This window comes from Acanthochromis polyacanthus, chromosome 20 (assembly GCF_021347895.1).
Source record: "Acanthochromis polyacanthus isolate Apoly-LR-REF ecotype Palm Island chromosome 20, KAUST_Apoly_ChrSc, whole genome shotgun sequence".
In the NCBI taxonomy this organism is placed as follows: domain Eukaryota; kingdom Metazoa; phylum Chordata; class Actinopteri; family Pomacentridae; genus Acanthochromis; species Acanthochromis polyacanthus.
This window is the reverse complement of record NC_067132.1, coordinates 3,920,677-3,939,662: the sequence shown is the minus strand read 5'-3', so window position 1 is coordinate 3,939,662 and position 18,986 is coordinate 3,920,677. Positions and strand designations below refer to the sequence as shown.

General features: G+C 40.7%; 2 protein-coding genes across 5 annotated transcripts in view; both read left to right on the top strand.

The window, feature by feature from the left end:
• LOC110970495 (E3 ubiquitin-protein ligase HECW1) overlaps window positions 1-12,076 on the top strand; it is a 148,093-nt gene extending 136,017 nt beyond the window's left edge. For all 3 annotated transcript variants that reach the window (XM_051940343.1, XM_051940341.1, XM_051940342.1), the window contains 3 exons: window positions 244-358; window positions 1,061-1,259; window positions 6,136-12,076. In XM_051940343.1, coding sequence (XP_051796303.1) covers window positions 244-358; window positions 1,061-1,259; window positions 6,136-6,247 — 426 coding nt within the window. In that variant the 3' untranslated portion in view covers window positions 6,248-12,076. The remainder of the gene's footprint in view (window positions 1-243; window positions 359-1,060; window positions 1,260-6,135) is intronic.
• A 3,662-nt stretch (window positions 12,077-15,738) lies between these two features.
• stk17a (serine/threonine kinase 17a) overlaps window positions 15,739-18,986 on the top strand; it is a 39,369-nt gene continuing 36,121 nt past the window's right edge. For both annotated transcript variants that reach the window (XM_051940507.1, XM_051940506.1), the window contains exon 1: window positions 15,739-16,169. In XM_051940507.1, the coding sequence (XP_051796467.1) occupies window positions 15,985-16,169 (185 nt within the window). In that variant the 5' untranslated portion in view covers window positions 15,739-15,984. The remainder of the gene's footprint in view (window positions 16,170-18,986) is intronic.

The window sequence follows — 18,986 nt, the reverse complement described above, 5'->3', positions numbered from 1 at the left end:
TGGACCAACCAGTTATTAAATTCAGGGGGACACTTACTGAGTTACATAGGTTTTTAATAAATGTTCAATAAACCATCATTTAAACGTTACATTTGTGTTTTTTGGGTTCTCTCTGTCTTATTATTATTAGTTTGATGCTGTGGAATATTTCAGTGTGAGAAATATGCAGAAACAGAAGACAACAAATACGTACTTTTCCACAGCGCTGTAAATGAGCTTTTTTGGTATTTCTCTCCATCCCAGGTGGTGGACTCGCGGCTGGTGTCAGTATTTGATGCGCGGGAGCTGGAGCTGGTGATCGCTGGGACGGTAGAGATAGACCTGGGTGACTGGAGGAGCAACACAGAGTACAGAGGAGGTGTGTTCCACTGTCCTCAAACACTTTTCATGCTGCTGTTACACCTGAACATGTGGATGCTGTCAGTCTTTTGGCTAACTAACCTCACTAACTGACCGCTGGCTTTAGCTTTTCATGTTGTGTACTGATAAGAGAGTGACACGAATCTGGAAATCTCAGTCTCAGCATAAAGGAATTACAGCTTATTTCTCAAAATTCCAATGATTTTCATCAAGTGAATAGTTCATTCAACATATCGAGTGCTTCCTGTCTGCCCTCAAATAAAGGCATAAAATGTCTCACAAATAGACAAAAATTCAAACTCCAATATCAGGACCCTTACCGTGAAACAGCAGTGGTTTTAATCCCCATCATGTCCTTATATAACCTTGGCTGCTTCTGTAGCTATTGGAACTAATCAATAATTAGGATAGAATCCTGCTTTTCAGGATTTTTTTATTTTTCAATCAATCAGTCAGACTTCATTTGTTTAGCAGTTGTAATACTGACAATAAATAGAGACATCTTTGAAAGTCTGACAGAAAGATAAGTCTTTACTTTAAAAATGTCATATGTAATTTACCGTATAGCTAAAACATTTAGCCTTTATACTGGATTTTATTACACATTACCTTTAATTTTATGCCATTCAGCGTCATTAACAGAACTGTCAGCTAAAGCCTGTACCTTGAGTAGGTGTGATGTCACATATTGCCTTCCCAGGTTACCATGACGGCCACATAGTGATGCGATGGTTCTGGGCTGCTGTGGAGCGCTTCAACAACGAGCAGCGCCTCCGCCTGCTGCAGTTTGTCACAGGGACGTCCAGTGTTCCCTACGAAGGCTTCGCCGCCCTGCGAGGATCCAACGGCCTGCGACGCTTCTGCATCGAGAAGTGGGGCAAAGTCACATCACTACCCAGGTATCGAATCCTCCTCATCCTTCATGTCCTGTTCCTTAGTTCGTTTCAGAGGAAGTAGCTCCACCTGTCGGATACAGTACAGCATTGTACTCCATAGAGTACCAAATGTGGATTATTCTGTTGCTGAGAATAGTCCCCAACAAGTAACCTTTGCTTTGATGTGAGCCACACTGGGTTTGAATTTAGCTCATATGTGCTGTAATTTGGATGAAGGTTCAGTCTCCAATATGTGGTGAAACATCTTTAGACAAAACACTGAACTCCAGGTCATTTGTGATGGCAGAGGAACACTGGCATCATTTTGGTCATCTTTTTAAGCATTAAAGATAACTTTTCAAAATCCATTGGCAAGCTTTAGTGTTTTGAGGGTAAAATTGCACAGATCAGTTCAAGTTTCAGTTAAAACAATGTAACACCCATTGAAATAAACATAATTCAAAATAGTTTTGCATTGAAGTCAGTGCTTTCAGCTGCAGTCGCTGCAGGTGAGGTGCTGTTCATGGCACCGTGGAGCAATAACCTCACCTGAAAACAGACTCACCATTAAGGTTGTTTCTTTGACATCCAAAGTGACAAAGTGACTGGTGAAAGTGCTAAGCTGTCAGCCACCTCCAGAGTGTTCTGGCATTTTGACTGAGTGTATAATACATGTGATTTGCTGGAACATGAATCTCTATATTCTGTACAGTGCAAATGCTTTGACATTGTTCATTACCAGCTCAGCAGAAGAGCTATTTCTGGATTTTCCCTCCTCTGCAGTGCAGGTACATAAGACGTTGTACAAGGTGTGTTCCTCTGACCTTAGAGTAGGACATTAATTTGGTAAACAGCAGTTAAAATGAGAGTGTGCTCAGCAGAAACAGAGAGCAGGGCTCAGCTTTCACCGCAGAGCTGGGAAAAGTGCCAGAGTTAGAGTGTATAGTGGACATTTTAGCTTGAGTATTCCTGCTGTACTGTAGATCAGCTAATAACACTTTTTGGAAGTACTGTGTGTGCCAGTGTGTGTTTGTGTTGACACAGTTGAGGTGCTGTAAAGTGAAACTATGGAACTTCTGAAAGAAGAAAATATTATTTCCTCTTAAAAGAAACTGAATTTGTCTGCAGTTAAACTGCTACAGCACTGGTTCAGTTCAGTAGATTCACAGGCTGTACAGCTACAACTGTACTTGTTCTGGTGTCACCAGCAGCTCATGGTGCTGATGTTTGCAAACTATAGGTAAATATTGATGTGTGTTGAACATTGCATTGAGTTTCCTGACTGTGCAAGTCTTCCATACCTACAGGCATGGAAAAAATGATGAGGCCAACTTTGTTTTCGGGTCATTTCATGTGGTTTCAATAATGGGTGTTGCTGCCCCATCTAGAAATTGGCTACATTTTCTTGTGATGGAAGATAGACACAAAACAACTGTCCATGCAAAAAAATTAGGGCTCCAGCGCTATTAGTTCCAAACTTATGGGATCTTGAATTTTTTAGAGTTTCGGCTTAAACCCATCCCCTAAATCCTCACCTAGGATTTTGCACTATTTAACTGCTTATTTCTCAGCTTTTAGACATAATTGATGGCTGAAATTTGGCAGACAAACTCACAGCAACCATCTGACATCACATGTAGCCTCACAGCCCCCTAGCTACTCTCTACAGACTACAGGAGCCTTCTAAAAATGCTAAAAATTAAGAAAAACACACTTGTGAGTAGGTTTTAGGGGTCTAAAATTACTAGAAATGTTAGAAATGTTGACCCAAGGACCGCTCTGTCCTATTCTAAACAAAATTGTATGATAACTTACAAAGTTGGAGACTTCTGGGGGTATCATATAGAAAGATATGAGCTGCTAAAGTATGGACCCCACAAAAAGTGACCAATTTTGGTGAGGCCAAAAGGCAATGTGGCACAGGTGGTAGAGATCTATAAATTTGTATAAAATATCTTCCATCATGCTACTACAAGCCTACAGAATCCCGGTTTGGCTTGTTTCCTCCTTCATGGTCAACCATACACTTGAAGTGAAGCCCTATAACCTACTTGTGAACCTATGTTTTCCCTTATATGAACTGAATGATGGTGGAATGGTGTGGCACAGGTGGTAGAGATCTGTAACCCTGAATAAATTATCTTCTATCATGCTGCTAGAAGCCTGCAAAATTCCAGTTTGGTTTCTCTCCTCCTTCATGGTCAACCATACAATTAAGTGGACCCATATAAACAGCTTGTGAATCTATGTTTTGCATTAGATGAATTGAATTTTGTTGATTTATCTTTCTTTCTTTTGCGGAAAACTGAGCTGAAGATAGAGTAAAAGTCCTGTCCATATGATGGTGTTGCTGCCTGACATGTTCTAGTATAACTGTAGTGTAGCATAGATTAGTAGACCTACCAACTTTAACTATCTCACTTGCCAAAAAGCATGGCAGAACTTGATCCCTGTTCTATTGGTGTGAAACTTGGACAGCAAGATGAATGCCACAAGTTATAGTTAAGTTTAAGTTAAATACTTATAGGAGTACAAGGCAAAGCTGTACCTTTCGAATGTGGAGTAAAAACCATTTGGTGAACTTGCCAGTGTGCTAGAATTACACCTGCAGATGTAGAAAATGACTACATGTATCAAAATAATACTGGTCATCTAAAATGATCTTATATGGGTATAGGTAATGCACCAATTATAGCCAAATACAAGTTCGTGAGCAGGTTATAGGGGTTCACTTCAAGCGTATGGTTGACCATGAAGGAGGAAACAAGCCAAACCGGGATTTTGTAGGCTTGTAGTAGCATGATGGAAGATATTTTATACAAATTTATAGATCTCTACCACCTGTGCCACATCGCCTTTTGGCCTCACCAAAATTGGTCACTTTTTGTGGGGTCCATACTTTAGCAGCTCATATCTTTCTATATGATACCCCCAGAAGTCTCCAACTTTGTAAGTTATCATACAATTTTGTTTAGAATAGGACAGAGCGGTCCTTGGGTCAACATTTCTAACATTTCTAGTAATTTTAGACCCCTAAAACCTACTCGCGAGTGTGTTTTTCTTAATTTTTAGCATTTTTAGAAGGCTCCTGTAGTCTGTAGAGAGTAGCTAGGAGGCTATGAGGCTACCTGTGATGTCAGATGGTCGCTGTGAGCTTGTCTGCCAAATTTCAGCCATCAACAATATCTAGAGGCTGAGAAATAAGCAGTTAAATAGTGCAAAATCCTAGGCGAGGATTTAGGGGGTGGGTTTAGGTCCAAATTCCAGAAATTTGAAGAGGTCATAAGTTTGGAACTAGTAGAGATAGAGACCTATAATTTTGCATGGAAAGTTTTATCGTAACTATCTTTCAGCACATAAAACCCTGAGAAAATTGTCAACAGTATAGCAACCACTTTTCTGGAAGTTGTGTGTTTTCACATGAAATGACCCTTTTTTCAGTTTCTTGTTCATTGTAAAGCCTGGTACCACTAAAGATACATTTGTTTGGACAAATATAATGATAGCAACAAAAATAGCTCATAAGAATTTAATTTCAGAGCTGATATCAGACATTTTCTATGGTTTTCTTGATAACAACCAAAATCACTTCAGTTCTTCCATCAGTATCTATGGCATTGTTCTGCCAAAAAACAGCTTTTAGGATTCCATGTTTTCTTTTCTGTCTGTTTTAGTCCCATGATCCACACAGGACTTAGTACTGATTCATAGCCATTATTTCTGATGTCTGCAGCCATGTGTCTTGGCATATGCTCTCCATCAGGTTCTCCATCCAGGCTTTAACTGACCTTGTCTTGTTGGAAAATCCAGTCATTGGGGGCAGGAAAGAGTTTTTCAGCTGATAGAAGAAGACTGTTTTCAACAGTAGTCCTGTACATGACCTGGTTCATTGTCCCTGTTCCACCCGGACTGAAACTACCCCAGATGGTCACTGATCCACCCCCATGTTTTACTGTAGGGGCAGACAGTCTGGTTTGGAGCTTCTCCAGGCTTCCTCTTAACCAGTAAGTTGGCTGGAGTGGACATCAACTGAAAACTGAAGAGAACCTCAGCCCAATCATCAACAGTCCAATCCTTGTGATCCCAGCAAAGAGTCACGGGGCTTTCCTCTGCCTTTCCTTAATGAAGGGCTTCTTCCTGCCCTGTGTGACATCAGACCAGCTTCAACAAGTCACTTTCCAACTGTCCTTGTCAAACAAGTCCCATTTCTCCACAGTGTTCACTCATTTTCAGGTTCCTGGAGGTCTGAGGATGATTCCTGACAGGAACGGATGAGTGGCGGTCATCTGGTGGTAGAAAGACGTTTCCTGCTGTGACCAGCTAGCAGTTTGGTAGAACCATGTTGGTTTTGTTTATTTCTTAGTGTAATGAACAGCTGTCTTGGAGATCTTCAGTTTTTTTCGCTACCTGTCTCTCACTCATGTCAGTTTCCAGCAGTGTCAAGATGGCTGCCTTTGTGGCTTCACATAATTATTTAATTTTTGGCGTTATGTCAGAGCTGACAACTTGTGAGTTGTGCTACAGCTTGAATGTCAGCATTAAACCACTCTAGACCTTTACATGAGCAGTGCTGCTGATGACATGAAATGTCCTCTTATGGACCCTGGAATACAATGAAGCTGAAGCATGTCAGATAGAACATGAAGTATTATCAGCTGCATTTTTTGTCGTGTCCATTGTATTCTTCAGGTAATAAACCTTTAGTGGCACCAGGCTTTGAAATGAACAAGAAACTGAAGAAAACAAGCGAGGTCAAATCATTTTTCCATGACTGTATGTTTTACTATTTTCCATTATTGTGCTTCTTCCTAATTGTTTTTCACAGTGCAAAAGTGCATAAAATAACTGACTTTGCATACTCTCTAACACACCTACCTGTCTCTTTGTTTCTCTCTCTCAGGGCTCATACCTGTTTTAACCGCCTTGATCTGCCTCCCTACCCTTCATACACCATGCTGTATGAGAAACTGCTGATCGCTGTGGAGGAAACGAGCACTTTTGGCCTGGAGTGAGACAGACTAAACAGACAAACTCTGCATCCCTCTCTGTCTGACACTGGTTGGGCCATGGTGTAAAAGGAAAGCAGCCTTTGTTGGCTTCATATGTCGTAAAGATTCCTGAATTGTACTGGACAAGGTTTTGGTCATGTGGATGTATGTACGTCACTGTTCTGGTTCTATGTGTCTCTCTCTTAGCCAGAAGGATCTGTCTGACTGCACCCAGCACCTAGGACACCACAGCAGGACAACACTTATTTTTATATTAATGAGCTATTATTGGGGAAGGTGTAACCCTGCACTGGCTTTCTAAAATGATATGTATACCCAAAGAATGGGTATGTACAATGAAATCAAGATCATTTCTGGTGTGTATCAAAATGCATCATCTGTCCAGTAATGAAAGTTCTGACAGTAACAAAAAATCCACCTAAAAACAGCGACAAGTATAGAACAATGTACAGAAGTAAGGAAATAAAATCAACATATTAGAACTGAAAGCAAGAATTTTACATCAAATCTAAGACATTATTATGACAGCTAAGCACTGAAAAACACGTGAAATTTATCTTTATTACACAGAAGAGATTTAATGTAATGTAAAGTGGTAAAACTTACAGTATTCTAATTGTTGTAAAAAAAAAAGAAGAAACTAACACAATAAAATGAGATAAAAATAAAAAAGAAATGTCAGGAAAGTACTACTGGCAGTGCTCATCCAAGCATCAGAGCTGCAGGTTCGACTCTCCAGATGAGAATGAGTAGCAAAAACAAATTACAGAATCCCTGCTTGAAAACAAGTTTGACAAATTCTGACTTGCTAATTGTTAATCTTTTTGTGAATTCAAGTTTGGTTCACATATCCTCAGGTGGTTTGCTGCTCTTCAGATGAATATAGAAATGTGGCTTTAAAAAGGTTTAATGCAGATTTTAAAAAACACTTCAGTTGGATGCAGAGTTTAGTAGCCCTTATGCCAAAGGAACAATCATGTTGGATTTTTATTCCTGAGAGTCTCCAAGGATCAGTATGTTTCTCTGTGTTCTGTGGGGGATCCTGTCTGACGAACGGAGATATATACCCACTGCACTTTAGCAATGCAAGCAAAGAACATCAGGCAACGATATGCAGAACTCTAAGAAACAGAGGACAGACTAGAGCACATATCCTTTGGGTTTCAGTAGAAATTACAGCTGTAAAGAAGTTAAGAGAGCCAAGGCTATAAGGATCGCTATTTATTTACAGAAACAGCTGTATGAGGTGAAAACAAAAACGTCTGCAGATAATTCAGTGAATCTAAGAAGAATCTGCAATGATTTACCAGAAAAACAGGGGCCATCCAAACATATTCTTATACTCTCAGTAGGTAACTATTGAAATGGAGTTTCTGTTTCAGAGTAGTTTAGGACTGAGAATTTGCTTTAAAAAATATGCGTGACCTGGTACACTGGAACTGAGGAAAGATCACTAGTGGGGTACATTCTAAACATTTGTCTTTTGGTCCAAATGAATGGAATGAATCAACAGCAAATCAAGGTAGACGTTGTAGGACCTAAAAGGCAGGTACAGACTCTACAACAACGACACTTCATTCCAGCACTGAGACTGTCCAGGAAGGCCCACAGATGGACCTGCAGCTTCCCATCCTGTGTCTCCCTGTAGTTCAGTCCAAACGGAGGACAGCAGCTGGACAGAGACATTCCCTCTGAATGGACAGCAGTGTTCAAGACGGCTCCCTCAACCTTTTCTGATGATGTCATGTCTCCTACAAACAAAAGTAGCCATCGATTCCAACACAAGGGCTTCTTGGATTTATTCTGAGGAGACTGAGGCTGATTAGTAAAGCAGAAAGGCACTTCATGATTCCTTGATGATAAAAATGCATATGTGGACACTCTCCAGTTGGCCAAAGGGGACGCTGTGTGACTCCTGTTGGCCAGAGTGGTGCTTCAGCTGTCAGCCTCTCTGGTCCTGCTGTTTGAATGAGAACTCTCTTATTCACGTCTTCCACTGATGAACTTCTTCTCTCTGACTGTACCATCACCTTGGTGTTGCTCTGTAAATGGAGCGTGTGAACCTTCACTGACTGGTGCAAAGCAACATGTAGGTCTCCAAAGGTCCAGGATCGCCGGTCCAGCTTCTTGAACCAATCTGGCCCCTCTGGTATAAACTTGTGACATGGACAGAGGCCCTTGGATAAACCAGTGTAATATATGCAATAGTCAGGACCTTTAATCTGATCTACAGCCAACCATGTTCTTTCAGACAGTGACTGACTGCAGTGTATCCTCAGCATCCACAGCCCCTGTCTACATTTCTAGCCCAGTAATGAAACTGTGCCTCAGTTATTTACTGCCCCATATATGACCTGTGGGGTTAGTGCTCGAACCTGATATAAGAAAAATCCACAGTTCAGATATTAGCCTCGGTTATTCTTGAAAACAGTGTCTCCTAGTGTTTGCATGGGTTTTATGTCACTCTCCAAACACAAGAGAGGTTCATGGGAGGCTCCATTCACACTTGAGTCTGATCTCAAGAAAAAAACAAGTATAAATGCAACCAAGAAACGTTAAAGTTGGGCTGAAACCTTACATGTTTTAGTCAAATGTTGAAAGAAGTATAAAGCTGAAAACATTTTCTTTTCGCCTTCTATCATTGCAATCGTTAACTGAGCTGTATGGTTAAAAATTCCAGTAACTTTATGTATCAGAGTGCTTCCAGTACTACTGCCTGCTACTCAACGCAGCTGAAAAAGGCAACAGTTTGACGGTGTGAAGTCATCTCTGCTGCAGGCTAGAGGTTCCATTAGCCACTGCCAGCATAGCAGACACACATCTCTCACTGAACAATCAGCCGTCAAGTTGCATTGTGGGTAATGCAGGCACGGGGTTTTAGCAAGAGGAAGAACATGTGGACTGAAAAAGACAACATCTCTGGTTCTGCTTGTTTTAGGTTTGTTCATGTGAGTCATCTCAGTTTGTGTTAGCTGGTTGAGGTTTGTTGCCCCGTTGGAAATGTTTGCTAGTTAACATCTGCCCCATTTGGAGTGAAGAGAGGTCAGCATAAGCATAATCTGATGGTTCTCACTGATTTTAAGCAGTATAAAGAAAAGTACTAATCGAAGGGAAAAAACTGCATTTATAAAAGATGGCACCTCTAAAAATGTTGGCTAATTATACTAGCTTCTAATTCTGTGTCTACAGGAGTTTACTCACTCATTTGAAATGAGCTTGTTACTATGAACCATGGTGTTTATAGAAAAGATGGACATAGCCATAATGTCACTCATTGGTTTATGGACGGTTGCCAACTTGGTCTGTACCCAAATCCTTTAGAAACTGGATGTAGCGAGCGAGCGGTGGATCTGACTGGACTACATACTGTACTGAAGGGGATTTGAATTTGATGATTGGGTCCACAGCAAATGAAGGGAGAAGTAGGGTCATTTTCTCACAGACTTTTGTACAATCAGACTTCTTGTTGCAAACAGAGGAGTTGGCTTCACTTTCAGACCTGCATCCCAAATCACGTGTTTTCTTTTTACTGTCGGTGTGTACCGGGGCTGCTCTTACAAGGTCCATATTGTTGCATGCAATTTTCATACGTCTGAGGGTTCTACCTCCCCACAACATCAGACCCATTGCACTCTGTAGCAGTGTGTAATGTGCTGTTGTTCATTTGTGTTCTCTTAGCATTTCAAGTATGGTTCTACTCATGGGCAACACCATATCAGAGGAGGCATATATTCCACTGTGCACCGGACTGTGGGTCAGAATGGCCAAGAAAACCATCCTGGGTTGTGTACTGCTAAATGTGACTGGATGTAGTAGGACGTCTTTATGTTTTTGACATACTCTGCGTTTGGACATCTTTTCTAGCCTACCGTATTGCGTGGTAGTGTGGCGATTGAAATGCGCTCTATGTCCATCCTTTGTAAACAGTCTATTGGATGGATTTATGAAGCGCTGGTTTAACCCAGTCCTGGCTGTGACTGGCTCAGTATTGCCACCCTCTGGTCTGGAATAGTGCTGGTCCACATTGACATCTAGTGAGGGAAAAAGGGAATGCTGCATAGAATGGGTGTGGATAAGTACAAGTAAAGATCAGCTGATCAGTACCCCTTGGACTCCATTATGATTTTATTACATCTTTTACTTTATGTCCAGTGCCAAGGAAGAGGAGGAAGAGGGCCATTTATGTAAAACAATGGTGTGATGGATATTTAGTGTATGAGACAGAACCACAGGAGAGCACATTTCATATCCTGTCACAGATTTGTAGTTCTTCCGTTTTATTAACCCTAACCCCAGTCTTTAGTTAGTTACACCTAAAACTTAGTTTATTCACCACAATGACAATCTTTCCATAAACTGAGCCACACTGCAGTTGCCATGTGCAGATGAAGTGTTTAAAGGGAGAATTTTTTAAAGTGGTTGGTACTGGGTATAGCCAAGTTTGCCTGCTGAGATAGGATCCATCCCCTGATCCTGAACAGCTGAGTGTTTGGCACACAGTCACAGATTTGTGAGAGTTTTCCACACTGAACGTTTCACTGTCATGAACTATCAGCAGCCAGTCAGATTTGATGCTTATTTGTTCCCCACACAAACTTCACTTTTTATCATTTTCTCTTGAAAGATTACTGTTAGCATTTGAAATGACACCTAAATGGTGCTTTATTTGCCTGTTAGCAACAGAAACTATGAAATATTGGGTGATGGGGCACTAGAAAAAGTAACAGAAATCCAGGAATTTCACGTTTAACTCTTGTTTGATATGAATATTGGCCAGAGCAAATGAAAGAATGGCTTTGATGAAAGTAAAAGGGTTGTCTGGCCGTCGGATCATTACTACTGCAGTCGTTGTTGGCAGTGGCGAGGCCTTATCCACGCACCTCTGCATCCATGAGGACAAGGCTGTGATTCCGTTGCATTCCCGGTCTTTTTTGTTTTCCTTTTTTCTACAATCTTTTGTACTGTTATTTATACTGTATTGTATTTATAAGTAAGGGGAGGTCCAGACACTTTCCTTGAATGTTTAATTTGCAGTTTTTTGATGATGATAATGAGCATCAGTCAAAGAGTTTGCCTTCACTTTTGGAGCCTTTGTGTTTTGATATGTATGTCTTTTCTATTATCTATTGAGCTGGCTGATCAGTCTGTTTCCATTCGCCTCACAGTATTCCTCTTGGCACCATCATTACATCAATGAGTTTCTGTTGATGTCATTTTTTTGTTTATCAGTTTGTCAGAAATCTCAGAAGTGCATGTATCCAGTAAGTAATATATGCTTTGGGCAGTTTATGACAGTGCATAAAAAGGAGTTTTTTCTATTTACTTTGTAGAAGATGTGAAGAGACCTTACAGAAATCTTGTTTTAATTGAGTTCATATGTTTAATGCATACACTGTAGATCTAGAACACTGACATTTATTGCTGGGAAAGACTGATTAGGAACACTCCAGTAACACTTATATGTAAGTGCATTGGTAGAAGCTATTATATACATATTTAAATAAGCTATTGGAGAAGCAAAGAATCATGGGATGTCTACAGAAAGGTAAGGTGGTGGCAACTGTAGCGACTGTTTGGTTTTCTTTGATTTTCTTTTTTTAAAACAGGGAATTTATCAAAGGGAATATGTGAATGACTTGATGACACCAAGCATGCATATTTTTCTGTTTTGTTTCTGGTTTTGTGTGTAAAGTACACATACTGTATGTACATAATGTTGAGAGGTACAGTTCTAATTCAACTGAGAACGGGTTGCTAAATACTCAGGCTGTGCTATCGCTCCATCATACCATACAACTGTTTATGAATCTCAATAAAATGATCACTTTGTTACTGTGCTGCCATTGTGTGGAGTTATTCTACAGCAGGGGTTTCAAAGTCAATTTATTCAAGGGCCACATTCAGCCCAGTTTGATCTGAAGTGGGCCAGACCAGTAAAATGATCAAAACGACAAATTTCAGGCAAATAAAAAGACAAAAAAACAACAAAAACAAGACAAAATGTTACAAAAACGAGACATAAAATGACAAAAGAAATGAGACAACATGAAACAAAACAAAAAGAAAAAATATTCGACAAAAAAGTTACAAAGTGACAAAAAATTTACACAAGCGTGACAAAAAAGGAACAAAGCGACAAAAAATAGACAACAAAAACATAAGTGAGACAAGAAGGAACTATGAAACAACCAAAATGAGAAACAAAACGACAAAAACAACACAAAACAATGAATAAAGCAAAACAAAATGACAAAAACACAAGCCAGACAAAAAGGAAATATAAAACGACAAAAGCAAGAAACCATCGGACAAAAGCATGAGACAAATGACAAAACTCAGAGACAAGACAAAATATTACAAAAATGAAAAACAAAATGATAAAAATGAGACAAATGACATGGAATAAACAACAGAGACAAAAAATTAGACAAAAATGTTATAAAGTGACAAAAAATAGACAAAAAAACACAAATGAGACAAAATGCAAACACAATGAACAATCTAGTATTTCACTTTATGATCAAAACAACTTGTTATGATCTAGAAATGATTATAAATTTCTAGTTTTATTATTTTAAATTTTGTAGTGAACGTTTCCTCTGTCATTTTAGCTCCTTACAAAGTTGCCCCATGGGCCGGATTGGACCCTCTGGAGGACCAGTTTTGGCCCACGGGTCCCATGAATGACACCCACTTCCTACAGACTGGAGAAGACATTAAGATAATGTTAACCTCCTATTATATATAACCTATTATGTTGTTAAAATAGGTCATTTTTGATCTTGGACTAAAGGAATCATCACAAGGTCGTTTAGCTGTCATCCACTGAATCCAATTAAACTGTAATAAAGTGTAAAATAAAACATGAAGTACAGATACCGTCTCACTGACATATATGACTTCACTCCAGACAGGGATCCATCTTAACTATCATTTGTGGAATGACGCATTTAAATACTGACATATTTAAATACTGGGTCGGGTCACATCTCTACAGCAGGAAACTACCGAAGCTCCTCCACTTCTCCTGCAAGATGATTGAAATGAGTGGACATGCTGGCTGGAGTGTTTAATGTTTCTTTCTATTCCTTTCATATCTCTTAGTTGTGGGGCAGCGCAGTGGTAGTTAGAACTGTCGCCTTGCAGCTAGAAGATCCCCGGTTAGCATCCCGGCCTTCCTGGGATCTTCCTGCATGGAGTCTCCATGTTCTCCTGTACATGTGTGGCTTTTCTCCAGGTTCTCCAGCTTCCTCCCACAGTCCACAAACATGCTGAGGTTAACTGGTGATTCTAAACTGTCTGTAGGTGTGAATGTGAGTGTGATTGTGTGTCTGTATGTGTAGTCCTGTGATAGACTGTTACCTGTCCAGGTGAACCCTGCCTTCGCCCTCAGTCAGCTGGGAGAGACTCCAGCCCCCATGATGAGATGATGACGGATGGATCTCATAGTGGATGTGTTCTATGTGTTCTTGTAGTATTTTTTTACATGTCTTTGTTGATAGTTTTTGTCTTATTTGTAGCTGATTTGTGTTTCTTTGTTATTGTTGTTGTTGTTGTTGTTGGTGGTGGTGGTGGTGTGTGTGTGTGTGTGTGTGTGTGTGTGTGGTGTGTGTGTGTGTGTGTGTGTGTGTGTGTGTGTGTGTGTGTGTGTGTGAGTGTGTGAGTGTGTGTGTGTGTGTGTGTGTGTGTGTGTGTGTGTGTGTGTGAGTGTGTGTGTGTGTGTGTGTTTGTGTGTGCGCTTGTTTGTCTTTGTCTTCGTTCTGTTCCTCTTTGTGTTTTCTCTGCTGTCATTTTATTTTGTTTAATTTCTTCGTCACATCAATTCAATCACCAAAACAAACCTCTTTATAAACTGTAGTATATTTTAGGAAATAAAAGTGTCACCAACACAGAGAGTAAAAAGAAACCAGTCTGACTGATTGAGCATTAAACTACACTGTATAAAGTGTTGTTAAATATGTGAGGTTACCAGGAGCATCTGGATCATTATTATTTTCTTTGCCTTTGTAGTCGACTTGTATCATTTTTTAGTTGTTTTCAGAGTCCATTTTGAAAAGCACTCTTGGACAACAGCAGATTTTATATGACATGAACCTTATTTTCAATTTGATGCCTTAATCATGGCATTATCTACTGCATTATGGGAAAGAACAAATGAAAGGATAGAATATATATCTGCTGTAAATAAGAGTAAATAAATTAAAAAATTAAAAATTAGAATACAAAATCATGTAATATATGATTAAAGAGTAAAACTGTGTTTTTAAAAGGTGGGGTTAGTTGTTTATACAATCAATTCTCAGTTAGACAGAATAAATAAATAAATAAAAAGTAAACTTAACAATATTCTCAGTTCGGAATTTATTCTCCAAATCATACAAGATTTCTTCACATTCAAAAATGGTACACAAAGAAAAGCATTTTAACCACAGTGTGATAAGGATATCATTAACAACAGATTTTGTATTTATGTTTTATTTTTCCAAGAAGAAAATGAACTCCTTTGACATGATGGTTGCTGCAGCAGACAGGAGCTATGATTTAGTGCTTCACAGCAGCAGCAGCTTGTTTGCTCTGTCCCCGCTATCATCACAAATGTCATTTAAAAACACTCCTGGAATGAAAACGTCCTCAATGTTTCTGATTATTAATGGCTTTAATTGTAGTATATTTTCCCATCATGAAAATTTCCTTCCCTTCGAAGTCCATACATTTTATCTTCACATGACGAAATAGTAAAATATGTTCTGTGGTTTAAGAATCTTTTTGTTTGTTTGTTTGTTTGTTTGCAATAATTTCAGGAACGTGTCACAGAATGATGCTACGATCTTTCTATATATACAGTCTATGACAGGGGTCAGTCTATGACAGGGGTCATAGACTGTATGTTTGTAAACAATGTTTGTAAACAATCGAACAGCGGGCCAACCTGCGAGGGGGTGCGCTCCGATTCCGCGAGCGGGGGGCGATACCGCGAGCAGCGGAGCTCAGTAGGGGCAAGACCGATTTGTGGCACTGGCAGCTAGCAGTGACACTTTTTGTGGCACCGCTGCCGTGCCACGGTTAATGCCACTGTTTGGGCGAGATGCCACTGCCGCAGCGGCATTTCCAGTGACCTCTGGAGATGCCAGCAGAGATGCCACGGTTAATGGCACTGTTTAGGGCAGCGGTCGGCAAGTAGATGTGGCTTCGGGACAAAATGTTTGTAAACAATCGAACAGCGGGCCAACCGTACAACCGTGTCCGACAGCAGCCGACCACGCGAGTTTCGTGTTGCGGTGACGGACTGGCTTGGCTCCGTGCCAAATCAAATTTTCAAATAATCTGGTGGGCCAGATATTATTCCTGATGGGCCAATTTTGGCCCACGGGCCGCCAGTTGCCGACCACTGGTCTATGATCTTTCCCACATAAATGTCCCTCCCGCTGCATCCCATTGGCCAGCCGTCCTGTCAATCAACACCCGCTGCCATGGGAACGGAAAGCCCAATGAAGTGTCAGTGAAGCTGCAGACGGACGGAGAGCGGAGCGAAGAAGTTCATCAAAATGAGCCGCTCACCGGTCTTAGCGAGAGCTCTGAACTCTTAGGCTGCCGGGCGGTGATAGTTTTCTGTCACACGAATGTTTCTTTTTTTATTATTGTTTAATGTCTCCGCTCAGCCAGCTGCCGCGTTAAATATAAGTGTGCAGACAGTTTGTGAAAGTTACTTTTAGCTAGCGAACCTCTAATTAGACGACGCCATGATCCCCGAATGCCCACGCGCCGGGGACTCCAGGAGCCGGACCCGACACCACCACGGTCCGGTGGGCGAGCCGAGCCAGGACCGAGGCGGCAGCGGCGGCTTGTTGTCCGAAATCAGAACCACCATCAACAACGAGCCCTTCGTGGACCACTACACCATTATCCCCGGCAAGGAGCTCGGACGGTAAGACTGAACAGATACCTGCGGATGTGTTGGTAGAATTTTGCCCTTAAGTGCTTTTTGTTGTTGTTGTTGTTTGTTTGTTTGTTTGTTTGTTTTGCCGTAGAACTACCAGTGAAGGTAATGTTTCCGCAGTGTAGACGGGGGAACTAGTTCTTGTTCACCTGGCAGGACAGTGAGACGAAACCTGACTGATTCAGAGATGTTTGGGATTTTTTAGTACAGTTACTCTGAAATAGTTCTGACCAGGCAGAGCTGCTTTATCTTCACTGTTTATCTTCACTGTTTATCCATTAGATGCATTGAAATATAAAATATACACGTATTGACTTATATCTGGATTTAAAAGCAACCCTGTTACTGATCAGATATTACCTTTAATAATACTATATAACTGAATATGAGGATTTCTCCACGACATATTCATTTGCAGGCAAATAAAACACACTGGTGTGTCTGTCTTTAGCACTCTGGAAGTCCATAGTTTCATTGCAGAGATCTGGCAGATGTGAGCAGCTAATGTTTCACAGGATTTCTTGGAGGTGATTCATTAGAGGAAATGCCCTCCGTCCTGTAGGATCTGGGATTTAGGTTCTAACAAAGTCACAAGGCCAATCCCCTTTTGATTAGAATATTGTGTTGCCATGACTAGTGAACCACAGAACGACGAGAGGGACGTTGTTGGTGAGAGTCAGCTCTGTGATAACATTATTGTGGCTGTGTGTGTTGGCCCAGGTACAGCCAGAGATAACCTCTGAGTTTAGACAGGAGAGTTATGTATATTTGAGTCTTAGACTGCCACAACAAAGGCTGTGTGTGTGTGTGTGTGTGTGTGTGTGGTTTGTGCCGCATGACCTGACATTGTGACTGAGATTAGCTTTCACAGAACAACATGAAAGGTTACATTAATCTGCAGCACCACTCTGATCTACAGCATTGTGGCGGACAGATCAGCTGATACAAGTTCATATTCTAAGTTCATGTGGACCAAGGTGCTGCTCAGGACTGACCATGTAGAGTCCACCATAGAGCCTGTAGGAGATGAAGCTGACATGTAATGTCAGTCAGGTTTTATGCTGTCTCAGATTCCACTTAGATACTCCATATGTGTGTAATTTTTTGTTCATTTATGTGTAATCTTGACCACTCTAGCTGTACACAATGCTAACGTACCAACTGGAAAACCAGTGGTGCTCGTAGCAAATTGCTTGTTTGGAAAACAGACTGTACAAATAGGTTTTCAGTCTTTCTTATCTTTATAATTCATCATAAAATGAGCTATAATTGAAGTAGTTGTTGCCCAGTCTGTAATCAGATGCTCCAAGAAAAAAAATAACACAAATGTCTGCAATGCCCCTTGATAAAACTCTGAGCTGTTTACTCTCAAGTAATAGAAATGAACCTGAAGACAAGTGCTCCATAATTATAGCTGACTGAAATGAAGCATACTGTAGAAGTACACAAAGTGACACTGCCTGGTGCTCTTCTGTCAACACTGCTATCCTTCAGTAAACTTTGTAGGCTGACAAATGTAGGTGAAGGCTAAGCATGCAAAGTGTGAGGAAGCCTACTGAAACATGGTGAACATGTCTCTGTCTCAGAGGACTAGTCAGGTGGCCTTTTAGCAAGCCATTTTAGATCAGAATGGAAACACCGACCTCAAAGAGAGACGTTTCCAAAAGAAAGGCTGCAGCTTTGGAGGATATCCCGGGACTCAGACTGCTGAAGCCTCAAATTTGTTTAAGATGACATTTTAAGAAAGACGTTTTTACACAAAACAAAGAGAGTTGGATTTTTGGCCCCCATGGCTTATACGGCATTTGGAAGGGCAAAGTGAGCACAAGCAGCAAACACAACCTGTTTCAGTGATTATATGTAAGTGTTGTTTCAAGACACACTCCAGTTTTTATTGGAAATTATGCATGTTAATGTCTCATTTTATTCAGATTTTAAAGCATAGAACAAATAGACAGTAGTTTAGGTTCAGGGTTCCTCTCACTCTGTACAAGAACCGACCCTGGATCCAGAAAAACAGCCCCAGACCATCACACTTCCTCCTCCATGTTTGACAGTTGATGTTCCACACTGAGGAACCGTCCTTTCTCCTACTGGACGGCTACAAACATCCTGCTGATAAACCAGAGATTTAAAATGTTGATCCATCAGTCCATAACACCTTCTTCCAGTCTTCAGTAGTCCATTGGTGGTGTTTTATGGTTCAGGAAAGCCTCTTTTTCTTATTCTGACGTCTTTCTGCTGAAACTCCACCTGTCAAACCTGCAGCTCCAAGTCTTCTCTTCACAGTTGAAACTCAGACTTCTTACTATGACCACTATGAAGCTGACTGAAGCTGTTGTCCTGTGAGCTCCTATCTCCAAGCTGTTGACTCTCACAAACTGGACTTCTGGTCCTCTTGTGGTTTTGGGTCTTCCAGATCTCTTCCTGTCAGAGTTTCCTCCAGTTTCTGAGCCTATTTGTGTAAAGACCTACATTTTAAAGTGTTATGATGGTCTGTCTCTCTTCTATTGTTAATCACCTTTTCCTCTCCATTTTTACAGCAACACACTACTTTCTGCAGTACAATACTGTTAATAATGCTCTGGAAGGTTTGGTGCCACGATGTGTTCCAGCACTACTACAGAAGGGGTTGGAAGTAATCTAGAAAAGTTTGTCACCTGTAGAATTTGGTAGCCCCAACTTTCAAGGTTTGATCAACCTCCAACTGCAGAACAGCTTTAAGCTGTTAACCCATTTCTGTTCCCCGATAAAGACCTTTTTGTATAATTCTGTACACGTGTATAAAATGGACAGTGTTTTTCA